Source organism: Dermacentor variabilis, chromosome 3, assembly GCF_050947875.1.
Source record: "Dermacentor variabilis isolate Ectoservices chromosome 3, ASM5094787v1, whole genome shotgun sequence".
NCBI classification, from domain to species: domain Eukaryota; kingdom Metazoa; phylum Arthropoda; class Arachnida; order Ixodida; family Ixodidae; genus Dermacentor; species Dermacentor variabilis.
In genome coordinates, this window is record NC_134570.1 from 130,976,704 (window position 1) to 130,994,018 (window position 17,315).

Consider the following 17,315-nt stretch of genomic DNA (forward strand, 5'->3'; position numbering starts at 1 on the left):
CTCTTGATCCTCCTCGTAATCGTTTTCATCACGGTCGCCCAGCATCCGGCGCACGGCGCAAATCCCGGTGCCCCCGCCGTGCTTCTGGTGAAGGCGGCCGACGCATCCGCTCCCGAGGTGCACTGCGCGTTCTACGTGCCGGCCATCAAGGACATCGCCAAGAACGAAGAAGATGCCGTGAGTATGCGCGTCCGCCAGGGCGCTTCTTTGCGCCGCTCTTATATTTATTCGAGCAGACGATACATATCGGCAGGGACATTACAAACAGAACACTGTTTCAGCAGGTTTCTTCGCACTGACCGACCCGTGTCTAACCGTGCTTCTGGTGGTGTCGAGCCTATTCACATCCGCCATCTGAGAAATCAGGGGCGGAATTCACCAAGCGGCGCTGTTCGCACGCATTTTCTTGGCCAGAAAGTTCTTACGATAAGATAAGCGTGCATCCGATGTGGCAGCACAATTAACTTGCGGCGTCGTACGAGAGCGAGCAGGAAGCGAAACTCGGATTAAACGACAAGAAATGAAAGAAGCGCGATCAACTGATAGCGTGATCGCGCATCACGCATGTGTAGTTGAGGCTATATTCTTACGGCAAATCACTACACACCCCTATTAGACAGCTTTCATTTCCCGGCGTCTGCTTCAGAGCCGACAAACTCAACCGAGCTCGCCTGTTCACGTCACTGCCGTCAAAAGAATGACAGTTGAAGCAAGGTCGATCTGAATACGTCACGAAGCTTCGGGCGAAACGCGGTTCATAACGAATTGTCACTCACAGGAGCAAGGTTGGTTATGGGAGCAGCGACTGAAGCGCGACTATGTGAAGATGAAACAAACATTGGGGGAAAAAAGGCGTTTCTTAAAGCGAGACACATTTAGCAAAAGGACATAGCATGCATTCAGGGAAAATAAGATTACTATTCAATTTTAAGAGAGCGTGACGAGAAAAGACAGGTTTATTTTGCTTAATCATTACCAATAAATACCTTTTTTTGTGCCTATACCGTAAGAGCGGGCGGGTCGTTGACGCCGCTATCACTTGCAATGCAATGCATCTCTCCTGGTGTGCAGAAAGGCGCGCTCGTAAAGTTCACCGTTTACAATACGCCTCCTTCGCACGTTGTGTTGTTTTGTTTGTCGACGTTTGTCTGAATTTGATGGCGCGGTTAGCATCATCGTTTCTTGACCTGTTCAGTCAAAAGTAGGGAGCTACGACCGCCAGATAATTGTTTACTTTAGCTGCTTCGGTGCGGCTGCGGTGGCGGACGGGGTGGCGTCTGACGGTGGGATCAGGACTCTCCACCCAAAGCTTTCGCCCCCCTCCAAAGAAAGTACGTTCTGTGCAGGGGTAGGATTTCGACGGTACGACTGACCTTTTACTGCATCTCACTCCGCGCTGAAATCTCGGTATGCTCGTCATGTCGAATGGAGGGGAGTTTCAAAATGCAGCTTTAATGGCAGGCTACCAAAATAAATTTCGCGCCTTTGAGAACAAATCGAAGTCGTTTCTGTTTTTAACGGATATGGCGTCACATTATTTTATGTTCCGCCGGAAGTGTTCCAGCCTCACACAGATCGCGCTAAGCCCCATGCACCGCCAATGAACCGCCATGTTTTGAACGTATGGTCCTCTATGCAAGCTTCGTTACCAGGTATACATGGTTAAAGTGTCACGCATTCTTCTTGCATTTCTGCGAGACACGGAACTAATGGACCCATCGTGGCATATTTGGTGCAGGAATAGACGCTCAGTGGAGCAATTACCGGACAAGTCTTCAGTGCTAACCCGCCTGTAGTAGCATCACCACCGCCACCACCACCATATTACGAAACCAGTATATGTCTCAATTTCGATACTAATAACGGAAAGAGTAAATATAAAGCTGCATATAGTTCACGTGGCCCCGAGGCAAGGCGACCAGCACCCGTATGTTCATCGGCACGGTATGTGCCCGCGCTGTACAGGGCTGGCGGTGCTGTTCTAATGATGCGCATAGGCTCAATATAAGCTGCCTCGGCAGCCGGCACCATCTGAGGTGCTGGTCGACGAGGCCGTCGAGCGTCAACGCGAGGGCACTAAGAGCTATGACAGCAGCCGTGAAAAAGTGCAGAAAGAAGTCGTGACTACCGACGCTCCCATATTATGACAGAATTCGTAACATCCGCAGGTGCAAGTTTCGCTTCCTATCACACTTTGACATCGCATAAGCATTTATCGCTTCTTCTTGACTTTTCCTCAGCTGATAAAACACTATGACGTTTCGCAGCAGGCCAAGAGTTTGTTTTTCAGGTTCAAGCGGCCGCATTCCGACACAGGCAAAATGCACAAAGGAGCGCATACTTCACTTTTAGAGACCGGTAATAACTCATAAGTTGATGACCCCAGGGCCTGCAGCCCCTAATACGTTGTATGTCACAGCCCAAGTGGCACCTCGCAGAAGTCAAGGCTAATCAGTCCACGCCACCACAATTATCAGTGCCAACACTGCCATAAGTTTACCAGCCTGATAAGAACACACGCTCAAGTGCACGTCAGAATACTGCACAGCACCATATGTGAAGCACACAGCGGTTCAATATTCTCGCTAGTTTCGCATCAAATCGGCTTAAGTCGTTGACCTTGTCACACTGAGCAATCAGTGCGCACATAGTACGATACCAAGGTGGGAGTGGTGATATCCAAGCGACGCCTGACGGTGTTCTGTAAACATGTGAACGTGGCCTCGCAGTACGAAGCGAACTGTGGCTCAAGAGCAACAGCCGGTTAAAATTCCGCGCGAATTTTGGATGTAAAACTCCATCAGCGTTCTTTTGGGTTCACTACATGCGCGAAGGCCTCTTGCAGCGATCACTAACCACCCCTGATCCGCGCTAGCTGATTCCAAGTTATGTCTAGATTTGCTCATTTCATTACTCCGCCTAATTTCCCGCCATCCTCAACAGCGCAGCAGGCCAAGAGTTTGTTTTTCAGGTTTGTTTTCCCCTAGCGCCCACTCTGTATTTCTAATGGACCACCAATATTAAGCCCGGTGAATTACGCGGCCTTCCTAGCTCATCATTTCTTTTTAATTTCAATTACCACTACCGCCTTTTGCTCTCTGATCCACACCCCTCTCTTCCTCTGCCATAGTGTTAGGTTTACCATTTCTCTTTCTATCGTGTAGAAGGATCGACATTTGGGCGAGTTGGAACTGGTTGAACAACTTGAAGGGGCAGCGCAATATGACGAAGACAGAAGGCAGTAACACACAGCGCTGTCCTGTGTGTTCCTGCCTTCTGTCTTCGTCATATTGCGCTGCCTCTTCAAGATTCGCTTTCTATCGCTTGTTTGGGCGGCCCTTAACTTATTCTCAAGCTTCATTGTTAACCTCTCAGTTTCTGTCCTATATAATAGTATTTGAAAAAATGTAATGCTTGTCGACTATCTTTTTCAACGTACGCAGTGAGCTCTCAGTCGTGATTTGGTAATGCCGGCCGTGTGCGCTACGACCCGTCTTCATTATTCTGTAAATTTCCTTCTCATCATCATGGCTCCATATGAATAAATGACCCAAATAAACTTAATTTTGCACAGATTCTAGATGCTGGCTACCGGTTAGAGTTTCTTGTTCGCTTGACAGATTATTCAACATAACATTTGTTTTCTGCATAGTAATCTTCAGCCTACTCTTATACTTTCTCGGTTAACGTCCTCAATGAATTGTTGCACTGTGTCCGCAGAGTTGTTGAACAAATGTCATCGCCACGCTGAAAGGGGTTGAGATATTCGCCATTAATCGTGGCTCCTAATCGTTCCCAGTGTAGCAACTTGAATATTTCTTCTAAGCATGCAGTGAATATTATTGGAGAAATTGTGCCTCCTTGGCTGACGGCTTTCTCGATAAGTATTTTTCCGCTTTCCTTGTGGATAATTAAAGCATGTAAACCCGGAACTGTCACTGAAGCAGAGTCCAAGTTTGAAGAGTTGCGGATATGTGCGCTGGGACTGAACTTAAATATGAAAGTTACACATAAATGAAATGATATTTTAGTTGTCAGCCGAATGCTGCAAATACCACGCGCCATCCACTGCTATCAGTAGATAGTCTCTGGCCAATCAGCCACTACAGCGCCTTCCATCACTCAATCGCATCAGCTCGAGCTTTGCAGACAGGCATAATTAGGTTCGTAAGCTACCCGGTTATCGAAGAACTTTCTTCTTATGTCGGCAGCTGCGACGACTGTTTAGGTTTTATGGATTAACTAACGCTTACTGTTGGCGTGGACACTGAAGTTCGCACCTGCACCACAGCGCTCGTTTTTGGAGCGGTGAGCAATGCAAGCTTGCTGATCTTACGAACAGCTTTAGCTTTGTGAATACCCTTTTTTTCGTAAGATTTTTCTTAAACCAAAATTCGTAATTCGCTTAGTGAATTCGGCCGCCGATGTCTCCACGCGTGCACACTTCTTGCACTGCAAACGGCTCTTCTCGACTTGAAAGTTGTAGCTGTGGTGTTCAGCACCCATACAAGGCCTAGATACTGCATCAAGAAAAGCAAAAAGTCTTTTGGAATCGCCAGCGAACAAAATAATGAATACTCCTCAGAAGCACTGGTGGCTTGCCCTTGCCATGTACTACTAGCATTGCTAAAAGTTATATTTTCATAGTTCGAGACGCCTTCGTGCACAGACCGCGGTGAGAACTCGTACATGTTCTGGAGTGCATTGGCAAAACAAAGTTGTGTCCTCATGTCGCCAGAAACTTGGAAGACTAAAGAAGGCGAATTGGACACCGACAAATAAGGCACATACACGCAAAGCAGCTAGGTGTGTATGTATGAGCCTACTTTGTTTTTGCCTGTGCCCAGTTCCATTTCATTTTCAGTCCACCCTGTGAAATGAAAACGCGTGCAAACTGCCACCCGTTCAAACATGGAAATGATATGGTCGGCAGCAGTACAAAGCTCTGAGCTCCGTTACTGTGCGGTAGGCAGGAATGGATCTCCAGAGTAGTAAGTGTACTTCTGTAGCTTGTTCAACAGGCACAATGATGACAAAGACAGCAGGTGTCATGTGTTCTAGTGAGAAGCACCTAATTCTCCTTTCTACAAGTGCCGGAGAGCGGACTAATTTCTTGCTCGTATTCTACACCAGTTGGACTAATGGGTCGCATCAATAATCGAGCTGACAAAGTGCGGCATGACCATGTCAGCATGAAGCGTTTCTGCCCGGTCGACATCGCACTGACAGCCGAAATGGTTGAGCGAACAATAGACACTTCGAAACACAGTTCCCAATTACTGCTGGTTGGCTAACACCATAGGCCATCTCACGATTAACGCTGACATTAATGCGATTAGCATTTAAGAAATATAGCGACATACCGTGTTGGAAGTTCTTCCCTTTTGGGCAGCAGACATGTTCAATTTCCTGTTGCTGACATCTTCTTCACTTTACTTTGGCTTAACGCGTCTTGCTCAGTGCAAGATTTCATCCCATTTTGTACTTCGCACTTCACTGTGTACACTCGGCTGTGATTTGCCCACTTTTTCACGTCTCTGTAGCTGACTTTTTCAATATTCTGTTGCCGGTTTTCCCTTTTTGCCTCTTGTTCTGCTTGTCTGTATATGGGCGCCTACCAAGAGCTCACACCCATTCTGGAAAATTGGCCAACAATGTTCACGTGATTATCGTCACGTGCCCAGTTGCACATACCCAATGACCTGCGTTGCTTATTCTCAAGTTGTCTATTCGGGCACGTGCCCAGTGGCCTAAGTTGGCGTGAACGACGTAAGATACGGATGTACATAACGAAAAGTGCATGAAGTCTTCGAGAAATGCCAATCGACTGCTCTGTCGCAGCTCAGTCAGACCACACTTACGCGTACTTTTGTGAGACAGAATGGTTGCATTAAATTACACGTTGTGCAGACAGGTTGACTCCGTCGGATATGACACTTTCTCGTGCCGGCTGGGTTTAGTGTTTACGTCCTTGCGACATAAATTTGGAGCCCGACTAATCGGTTCGTCCCGCTTATGAAAGCTTATACGAATGTTATAGATGTGCAGTGTAATAGAGGGCCAACCATCGTTTTTTTTTTTTCAAAGAGCGCTGTTTGCACCGAGCATCTCAACCAGGCACGTCCTAGCCTACCCCCGCCCCTCCTAACGTGAGCGATCGAACACAAAGCACAGTGTCGTGTGCCTTCTTTGCAGCTCTATATGTCATCATTTCCTGCAGGAAATCATTTTGCTACTTTCTGATGAGACCGTCTTGCGTTATTTCTTCGCGCCCCAACAGACCGGTATTCTCGCGCTGTACTTTCCCCCAATGTGACGGTTATCTACGTCCTAGGTAACTTGACGGAATATGTGGCCACGTGATTTCTTTATTTATTTATTCACTGATAAATCAGTCGATTTAGTGAGTGATTTTAATGCCCAAACGCAAAACAGGCTCTGTTAGAGAGACAGCAGTGAAGGGCGCCGGATTAATTTTGGCCGCATGGGCTTAAGGTGCGCCCATTTTTGGGCACACAAACAATTCTTGCATTTAACTATGTCGGAATGCAAACACTGGGGCTGTAAATGGAACCCGCGACCTCGAACAGGCCGAAGCTGTAGCCCGTGTGCTACTCCTTCGGGAAGCCTCCGGAATGGATCAGAAAAAACAAGACGGTGAACATGACACATGCCCTGTGTCCACAGCCAACCGCTGTGCAGGTTGCGAGAATAGTTCATTGCAGGAGCTGACAGAATCTTACTGAACACACCAAAGCAACGCGAAGGCATATCTCGGAAGAACAGAACTGCACTTGAATGCACACGGCGTTGTCGTATTTATTTTATTTTATCTATGATTTAAAATCGTTTGGTCGATGAGAAAACGGACGGATCCGCCTCCTCATACGATCCACACACGGCGTATTTACTCCCAGGACACAGTTTAAGAAATGGCACGAAGGGAAAGTACTGAAATGAAGCATCGCTAAGAGGCACGCAAAGAAGGTACTATGTATGTTCGAAGGGGGCGCGTGATTATGGTATTTCGGTTGTAGGTGAACGCGAAATTAGGATTGCGCAAGGGATCATGAGTTAAAACAATGCAAATTTGGCGCGGTCGTTTAGCTTATAAACAGACTTTGTGCTTACTTTATTATTCATTTGCAAGCAAAGGGGCAATGCGTGTCATACGGCGCTGTGGCGTTTTCTGGCCTTTGATGAATTTACGCCACTTCAAGCGCCAATGGCTGTGTTGATCGTAGGGCCCAAAGTTGGATTTCTGACATTCAATATTTCAGTAGGTTACCCAGAGCCCGAAAGGTAAACACGCGTTCGGTGAAGCAATGACTTCTTTCTTTCTCATCGATGAACAAAACTTCTTAGAAATATCAGAAACGCAATAGTATTTGTGACAATGCTGCAGTCCAAAGCCGGCGTCTGTATTAACGCAACACCCCGAGACTCGCGAAAAGTATACTGCTGAGAACGGCTGCTTGTAAAGCTGGCGACATCTGGTGCACGTAGTCTCAACCGCGAAGTCTTGTGTTTGGCCTCTGAGATTGACAACAAGCTCTTGCACGATGCCTGTTGCCGCTTCGTCCCTTCTTCGCCCTAGTTACACATACGTGGCGGTGCCGCGCGTTCAGGAATGGCAGAGTCGCCGTAGAAGCAGTTTCGTTAGGAACAGACTTGTACGCGTCGTAAATAGTGTCCTCAATGTTCTTTATTATAAATAGTTTTCTACAGTTTCCGTGTTCTAAGAATAGTTTTGCGAAATATTTGTTACTGTAACCTTAAATGGTATGTCGAGCTATTTTGTGCCCTTTTCTAACACATATTTGCAGATAATTCAACATGAACTGAATGCCTGTGGATGCAAAAATCCATTGCCTCGTTAAATGCTTGGCTCATGACAGGTACTCGCGTTTTGCGAACCATCATCGGGCTTCGATTATGTGACAGATATCCCACAAACGGAACACGAATGGAGTGATTATTTCTGTGCATTTTTTTTTTTGTGTGTGTGTGTGTGAGGACTGTCGGCGATTTGTCGGCATGAGCGCATCGTTGATTCAGCTGATTTGCTCCACACTGAATGAAAAGAAGCAGCAGCATTCGGTGCAACACGCGTTCACCTTCCACCCGCGGGTAGCAGTGAAAGTGTAGCTGTGCACGAGCTACACGCCTACCTTGAGCACGACAGGGGCGATCACGATGGGGCACAAATGTCACCTTGTCTTTCAGAGATTTTTGTCAAGCATGATGTCGCTGTGGCGTTGAACGGATTCTAAGAGCAGCTTTCCAGCTTCCGCGGAGATGTATTCAAAAAGAAGAGGGGCAAACTGTCTAATGCAATATTTTGAAAACAGCCCTTTCCATGGTGTACCACCGCTTTTCGTAGCTTGATGCATGGCTTTGCATAAGGGAATAAAGCGTTTCAGTGATGCAGAGCTTGCCTTTGATGGTGAAATACGTAATATATGTCAAGTGCCTTCAAACTAACGAAATACTATTCACAGTATTTCGTATTGCGTTCAAATACTTTTGTAAGTTGGCTATTTTGTTTCTGCTGAGTATATTTTTGATATGAAAACACCAAACGGCCCATTGAGCGAAAAAGCCGGCGTCTGCCGTCTGGAAAAGCGAAAAACGGCACCTAAATTTCCTAGCTAAGACGTAGCGTTACGAGTGCAGCTCGACGGAGCAGAGCGGGTGAAAAGGTAGACCTGCTGCAGCAGTAGCGCGTCAGTTTTTGTGGAAGGGGAGAGAGCATCAGCGCAACGCCACGTCACCTTCGCATTAACTCTCAGAAGCTTGTGTCATCATCAGCCTGGTTACGCCCACTGCAGGGCAAAGGCCTCTCCCATACTTCTCCAACAACCCCGGTCATGTACTAATTGTGGCCATGCCGTCCCTGCAAACTTCTTAATCTCATCCGCCCACCTAACTTTCTGCCGTCCCCTGCTACGCTTCCCTTCCCTTGGGATCCAGTCCGTAACCCTTAATGACCATCGGTTATCTTCCCTCCTCATTACATGTCCTGGCCATGCCCATTTCTTTTTCTTGATTTCAACTAAGATGTCATTAACTCGCGTTTGTTCCCTCACCCAATCTGCTCTTTTCTTATCCCTTAACGTTACACCTATCATTCTTCTTTCCATAGCTCGTTGCGCCGTCCTCAATTTGAGTAGAACCCTTTTCATAAGCCTCCAGGTTTCTGCCCCGTAGGTGAGTACTGGTAAGACACAGCTATTATACACTTTTCTCTTGAGGGATAACGGCAACCTACTGTTCATGATCTGAGAATGCCTGCCAAACGCACCCGCAGCCTATTTTTATTCTTCTGATTATTTCCGTCTCATGATCCGGATCCGCCGTTACTACCTGCCCTAAGTAGATGTATTCCCTTACCACTTCCAGTGCCTCGCTACCTATTGTAAATTGCTGTTCTCTTCCGAGAATGTTAAACATTACTTTAGTTTTCTGCAGATTAATTTTTAGACCCACTCTTCTGCTTTGCCTCTCCAGGTCAGTGAGCATGCATTGCAATTGGTCCCCTGAGTTACTAAGCAAGGCAATATCATCAGCGAATCTCAAGTTACTAAGGTATTCTCCATTAACTTTTATCCCCAATTCTTCCCAATCCAGGTCTCTGAATACCTCCTGTAAACACGCTGTGAATAGCATTGGAGAGATCGTATCTCCCTGCCTGACGCCTTTCTTTATTGCGATTTTGTTGCTTTCTTTATAGAGGACTACGGTGGCTGTGGAGCCGCTATAGATATCTTTCAGTATTTTACATATGGCTCGTTTACACCCTGGTTCCGTAATGCCTCCATGACTGCTGAGGTTTCGACAGAATCAAACGCTTTCTCGTAATCAACGAAAGCCTGTGTAACGCGCGTTTTTCTTCCCGCGCGAGCTCTCACCTGCGCTCTAACGGTGTCTCGGTAAGGCCAAATCAAAATGCGCCAAGCCAAGGCCTCCTAGATAGCAGGCCTGTGCACTCTGCTCCAGGACGTCATGGTGTTTGGATCAAGATTTCCCTTCCCAAACCCGGCATGGCGAAAGACAGCCTCATACTGCCACGCAAAAATTTTTAATAAACGCAAATCAATCCATTCTCAGAGCAACTCCGAGTGCCCAGTGGTAGATCAATCGGTGGGTAGAGATCTATTTTTTGCGGAGCGGGGAAACCTCTGGCTATTCAGAAAAAACGCTCAGTTTCATTGGGCATATTAATGCATCTTCAATGCGTAGACGTCATTTTGATGTGGTGTGTTTTGGTGGTTTTCTGACGTTCCACGACTGACAGGCGAAGTGGGCACACTCCAAGAACAACTTGACCCATTCGCCACAAGGAAGTCCGCGAATACACGAAAAAGTTCCGTGCGATTGACCGCTTGAGCCACTGTGCGTGTATTCGCGGGCTTCTCCCATGCTTGGAAGTACACTTTTATGCAGCACGTATTGTGCAAGAGAAGCTGTATAGGGAGTTTTTCATGTTGCTCTGCAATTTTCTCATTGACATTTTTCATCTTATTGTAGTATCTGTAAAGTTCAATAATTAATTAAGACAAATTATGAAATGAGGTGGAGTGCAAAAAATAATCTCAGTATCTCCATGCGAAGGCAAACAAGATTACCTTGGTTCTATCCAGCTACGTAGCATTTGCGTATTATTAAAGTATGGCTCAAGTTACGTGGGACAAAAGGTAGAAACAAGAGGAGAGTGAAGTTGGCCACAGCAGAGACAAGAACGACGAGCGTAAACGCAGCCCTCAACGGCCTGTTGTTCCACCCCGTGTTGTTCCACCAGGAAATTCCATGAAAGCGGCACCTGGAGTAGCTGATCTCCGTGCATATGCACAGAATACATACCACATTAGTCTGACGTTTTTCTGTGTGCGAGTCGTTTTTGTACATGTGAATCGTACAGCACGTAACTTCAAGATCATAAGGAACGCTTGTTCGACAAGTGGAGCGCATTGATTAATCAGGAACCCATGGTGTATTTCTCCAGCATATAAGATTGTTATTTTTTTTAATTTTGTTTTATGCAATTTAGCACAGCGATTGACTAGCACTATACAAATTTGGGCTACAGATTTCGTTACTTTTCGCTTCACGCGTCAAGTAGATATTGTAATGCAGGCCTCATTTATCCGAAAACAACCAAGCGACCGGAGACATATGGGCTTTGTTTCTGCAGGAATACCGCCCGCTTTTGAACGTGCTCAACGACACCGAGTGTGACTACGAGCGGCGTAGCTTCGAGGGCAAGGTGGTGCTTATGGAACGCTGCGACAACACCTCCAACGACGACATCGTCCAGAAGGCCAAGAGTGCCAAGGCCGCGGCCATTGTCATGGCCTACAACGAAAAACGACCGGTAAGGCACTGTCGTAGAACGCGCGTCAGAATCGCGCCCGTTGAAGTTTACCTTACCTTATAGTATCGTTATTAACGCTATGGGACGTTGCAGTTCATCCGTCATTTCGCAATCTCAAGCATCACGAAATCGGAAAGGCTTCTTTGTCGTAATCACCTCAGTTGTAAGCATGGGCTGTACTTCCGAAGTTGCCAATTAAACGAACTGAAAATTGAATTTATTGCCATCCACACCATGAAGACCGAAAAAAAAACTTGCGGACATGTAACGAAGGGGCAGTGCATAGCCATTGGGCATTGACACTAGGAACGCGATTGCTTATTCTGGTTTGTGTCACTGTGTTCCAAGCTGTGCAAGTTTTTTTTAGGTTGGCTTTTTACAGTTTAACGCCCCAGGGAAACACGCACACTATGAGGCTCATAATAAATTAGGGCCACGTAACGACCTTTAGCGTGCCCGTAAAGCATAGCATACCAGCAAACTTGCATCGTGCCTCCACCAGAATGCGGCCCCCGCCATGTTCAGTCATCGAACTCAAGAACTCGCGCTTAGCAACAGAATGCCGTAGACACAGATCCACCCCGGCCGGTAGAAGTTCTGTACTGCAAAGCTTTAAAGTGACGAAATTGCAGAAACGGCCGTACGAAATCAAAGATGAGCTATAGTTGTTTCCAGAGACTTGCAGATTTACCACTGAGACTATATTTAAACTCCCGAACTGATATGAATTTCTCCTTTTCGTGAGGCTTCCATGACTCGTAAAGAAGCGCGTGCGTTTGAGTGTGATCCTACGGCAAAACTTCCAGAATGATGAACAAAAGAGAGCCCATTCCCTTCGTTGTAACGTCGTTTGTGAAGTGGCGGTAACTCTTATGTACTACCACGACAGTGAAGGATTATGCATCGATACGAGCCAGCTCCCATCAACTGCCTCGCATAACAGTGATTTCCATTGCGCGTGAAATCTGCATGACTGTCTTTCTTTCGTTATTTCTTTATTTTAATTTCTTTGCACTGCTTTTGTTATTTCGTTGCTTTTTGTTTACATTGACAGCATACATGGCGTTCTCTTGTACTCGCGAAAATACGTTTCGCACATCGAAGTAATCTAGCTTCATCCAATCACTTCTTTCGCGTCTTTTTTAGGTAAGGGACACGATCACCACCATAAAGAAGCTAGACATAATTGTTGCGTTTGTCAAGAATTCTACGGGTCGCCAGATAGCGGTGAGTGGCTTTGCTGTCTCTGTCCTGTGGACATTAAGGATAAGATGAATGTACTACAACAATATACTAAAAACAAAGCTACGCCTATGAACAATAATTTGCTACATTATTAACCAACTAAACCATATTATGTGCTGAAGGCTAGCTATGGCTCTGCACTATATTCTCTAATGTATGTGAAAGAGCCCCAATGAACGAAGTCGGATTTTTCTGGGAGCACCAACAAAAGAGCAAGTGCCAGGTGCATAAAAAATTCTCAGGTTCTTCTTGAACGGTTTCATTTGATTTCATTTATTTGTACCCTCAACGCCCAACGACATTACACAAGGGAGTTGTGGGATTGAAAAAAGAAGCGATTTAAATTACTGGTTATAAGCTGGCACGGGAGCAGCAGCCTGGGGCAGTCCCGGGTGATCGCTTTCAATAGCTGGTGGTCCGACTGCGGAGTTCCAGAACGCCGAAGAGAAACCGCGCACCTGCACCAAATACAATTGGGGCTATCAGCACTAGTTGTAGGTTTGCAGCGGTAGACCGAAACAAGTCGCCGCTATAGCGAAACGGGCAAGCCAGCGCTTCTCGTCGTCTTCTTTCACCAGCACCGTGCCCACTGCCCAGTGTCGTTAGTACAGCTACTGATTCAAGAAAACGAACAATGTATTGTGTAAAGGCGGTAGACCCAACGAAGGTAGTTGCGGTCCTCCGAATTGCAGGGGATTAATGAATACAGCTAAGCCCTAGTGCCACTTGTGTTGGCACCGACTTTGTTACTATGGTCAAGTCGCGCAGAAGTAAGTGGATGGAAAGTAGATGAAATCGGAGCTGTGGCATATGGTAATACATTCTGTAAATTAGGGAAAGCCTGAATTTTTTGTGATTTCTTTAGAAAAGTAATTTCGCTAGGCAAAAGAAGATACGAATAAAAGAACGATGAGGCGGCGTGCGGTTGCTCGTAATTGATGGCTGCGGAAGATAGTGGTGAAAATGCTGAGTGACCGGTACTGCAGAGACAAGGTGTTGTGCAAAGTTGACCGTTTATAGTGGGGGACGTGAGGGTATCGAGAAGTAGCGCTTGTGCCAAGTACATATGAAGTTCAGGTGGCTTCTTTTCACGTTGCGTTTTATGTCACACAGCAATATGAGGAGAAGCAGGCGAACGGCACCGTGATGGCCAAGCTATTCACGCGTTCGACGTCTCTGGACTGGAGTTTCCTGGTCATCTGGCTAATCGCTGTCTGCACGGTCATGACAGGCTCCTACTGGTCCGGCATCACCCAGTACAACCAGTGAGTGGACATCTTCTTCGCGAGACGTAGCACCTGCAAGTATTGTGCAACAGTTTGGCCCATGGCCTAGCCTCTGTGGCGCTATTTATCCGGTATCTATCCTCGGAGGAAACGTCGACAAAGCCGAGTGCAGCTTGTATCCGTCCGTTGTGTGCGCGCGCATATTCACGTCAATTTGGCTCCCATGATGTGTCATACTCGGCGATCTCTGATGTGGTATAAAGAGATCCTGGTATACAGATTATTAGGTCTCCGGGAAGAATTCTCGGATAATAAATTACAGCGTCCAAGAAAACCAGCGCTACGAATTGGTGGCAGTTATAGCTAACGTAACGCTTCGATGACGCCGAGAAGGAAGAACGAGAGGATGCGCGTCCTATGACTGTGTGAAACCAACTGGGCCAAAAATGTGTAAAATGAGGACGTTAACCACACCTCGGTATAGCGTAGAAATTGAACTCTACAGTGAGCAACTTGAGTAACGTTGGTGTTCACTCATCTTTTTTATTTACCCCGAAATAGTTCATTCGTGAGGCATCTACAAGAGTTTCTACGTGCCACTTTTATTTGGAGCTGGAAACCAATTTAAGCACTGCCAAATATTATCCGCACAACCTCAGTGACAATGTCACGGAAAAGCAACATGAACGATACAATAGAAGCCAACACAGGAGCCATACAAGAGAGTTATGTTACGTTTCGCGTGCTGTGCTTAGTTGTTTCCTTCCTTTTATCTCCATCCTTCCCAGCTTCCTTCGTAGTTTCGATTTTTTTCTTTATCTTTCGGTTGTTCCTTCCAGTTTCCCTATGGACGGTCCATGGAAGTTTCTTAACATGACTCTTCTAACTTCTAAACGTTCGCGGTTGATCTCATTCCGCTTACGATCATTTGCCCTCGGGGGCAACAAAACGAACTCGCAAGGAGCGCTTCGCCGCCGGTCTTGTCAGAGAAGCTTTTCCTTTGGGCTTAGCCATATGTATGTTCAGTAGGTTACAACAAGATGGCGCCACGCTAGATCAAAGTGTGTAAAGTGACAGAGGTAACAGAGCAGTTTGTATGAGTCCGAGTGTGCGCAAGCACCACATAATGGCCTAGAAGTGTGCTTCACGATTTGAGAAGTTTGGAATAAAATTACCAATAAGGTTTCGGAATGAAACGCTTTCAAAGTCTTATATATAGTGCAGTTTTTATAGGCACTGCTGCTTGTTTTCAAAATTGCATGCTACGATTAGGAGCGCCAGACCTAACGCAGAAATAGATGTATACCACGATCGCACAGCGTATAGCTCCAGATTCCTATGGCCGTGCTCTCGTGCATGTAAGCCCGATACGGTTATATATTATGGGGCATGCGTCTTATATATGTTATGTATGCTCGATGAGTGGTGATAAGCCCGCTATGATTTTATGATCACTACTTGGCTGTAATGCGCATAAATTGTCATCGGTAGCCGCATCTGTAGTTTCAAAGTGCTGGTGTCAATCATTCCAATCTGCGCTCGTTCCTCCCTTGTTGATCATATCCTCACTTATCGGATGTCTATTTAATCAGTAAGAGTGATGTTTTGATGTCTTGGTGTCTTGATTTACTCGTTTAAAACTTTAGGTCTACCTATATTTGCATTTGCGGTCTATTTGATAAGCGCTGAAGTGTAAGTTAGTCCACAGAGACGTCGTCGACACAAACAGACATAGAGCGTGGACACCATGTCGACTCATCTAACCACTTGTATGACTCATCTAAGTCCTCTTGTATGGCGCTTCCTATGTAGGTATGCCAGAAAGAGGCTTAGAAAACTGTATCGGTGAGTTTAGCAGTGGTGCAAGCAACAGGGAAGTAAGTACCCATCGTTCCGTTGCTTGTGGTGTAAAAGTGACGGCATTCACAAACGGCGTGGGGATGGCGACTTTTTTTAATGTGCCCCTCGTAGGCCTCATAGGAAATTTCTCCTATACTATGGAAGTTGCAAAATCGCTGCCGCGCTGGAAAGCGTTCTGCTGCAAAATTTAAAAAAAAAAATTTAATTGTGGGGTTTAACATGCCAAAACCACTTTCTGATTATGAGGCACGCCGTAGTGGAGGACTCCGGAAATTTCGACCACCTGGGGTTCTTTGACGTGCACCTAAATCTAGGTACGTGGAGTGTTTTCGCCCCCATCGAAATGCGGCCGCCGCGGCCGGGATTCGATCTCGCGACCTCGTGCTCAGGAGCCCAACACCATAGCCACTGAGCAACTACGGTGGGTTGCAAAATTTTAGTGCGACATCATTCTTTGCTTACCGCTTCCCACTTTGGATTGGCTGCGTACCTGTCTGGCCTCGATATGATGACGGTGTAAAACATAGAATAGAGCAAATTTAGTACACTGCAAGGAACTTAACCCGGGACATCAGAATGGTAAGCTGCGCTTATACTTGACAAAGGGCATTTAACTCTAGGTATGGTACATCAACACGCACTGTCTCTTAATAGCCGTCTTGGGCACAACATATGAAGTCAATGATGATGTAATAGAATTTGAATAACGTGCGTGTACGCTCTGTGCGATGCGTCCCCCATTACTTAGGCAATCATCGTAGATGGTTTCTGCAGGACTTCGTTTTTCAGCATAACTTAATAATAGCGGAGACAGAAGCGAGCGAAATGCTGCGAGATGATGGCGAGGAAGCGAGCTATTCGTTCCCGCAGTATGAGGCTTTTTATCACTGTCTCAACCAGCGGTCGCGAGCGAAATTCGTCCCTGTGCCTACTCCTTTGAAAGGCACGAAAGTCACGTGACGTCTGCATCATGAAAAGCAACTTCATTTCATTTCTTGCTATCTTGCGCACTCTGCAGTTCGCAGAAATCCCCGAGTATGTCATTCGCACCATTGCTGAATATTTGCCAGCTGCAGGCGGGAGCTTTCACGTGGCAGCCACGATCTGGGACGTCACGATTGTTGGCGAGGCTAAATATGAGGAAAAGGGAGCACGTGTTTTCGTTAGAAGTTTCGGCCATTTTACCTGAGAACTCAGTGCAAATACTATGCACACGCGATTCTTCCCAGGTACGGCGCTCGTTAGCTTGCAACGTCCATGACTTTCCGAAGGGCCCCGTAACGTGCGTCAGAGTGTGTAGCTTCTATCGTACCTCGTCTTTCGCTGCACCGCAATTCTAACATCTTGATTAACCCTCTAATTAACCCTTTAAATAAACGGAAGCTTTTGCTACAGTTCTTGAACAAAAGCAACCTGTGAAACCCGTAATCTTCCGGACTGCCGCTATGCTATGCTTTCTTTTCCGCAGCCGAAAATAAGCTCGGATGTCCAGTGTTAGCGGGAGGCGAGGTTGGCAAGAAGAGCCTTTGGTTGCCGCATCCTTGTTGGCGTCGTCTTTCAGTTTGCAACCATGAGACCGGATTCACAAAACCATGCGTATATAAGCAACA

The 17,315-nt window shown here is 46.4% G+C and overlaps 1 protein-coding gene across 1 annotated transcript in view; it reads left to right on the forward strand.

The window, feature by feature from the left end:
- LOC142574757 (signal peptide peptidase-like 2A) overlaps nucleotides 1-17,315 on the forward strand; it is a 68,776-nt gene that overhangs the window by 30,388 nt on the left and 21,073 nt on the right. Inside the window, exons 2-5 of the mRNA XM_075683774.1 lie at nucleotides 43-177; nucleotides 11,195-11,374; nucleotides 12,521-12,601; nucleotides 13,733-13,884. Coding sequence (XP_075539889.1) covers nucleotides 43-177; nucleotides 11,195-11,374; nucleotides 12,521-12,601; nucleotides 13,733-13,884 — 548 coding nt within the window. The remainder of the gene's footprint in view (nucleotides 1-42; nucleotides 178-11,194; nucleotides 11,375-12,520; nucleotides 12,602-13,732; nucleotides 13,885-17,315) is intronic.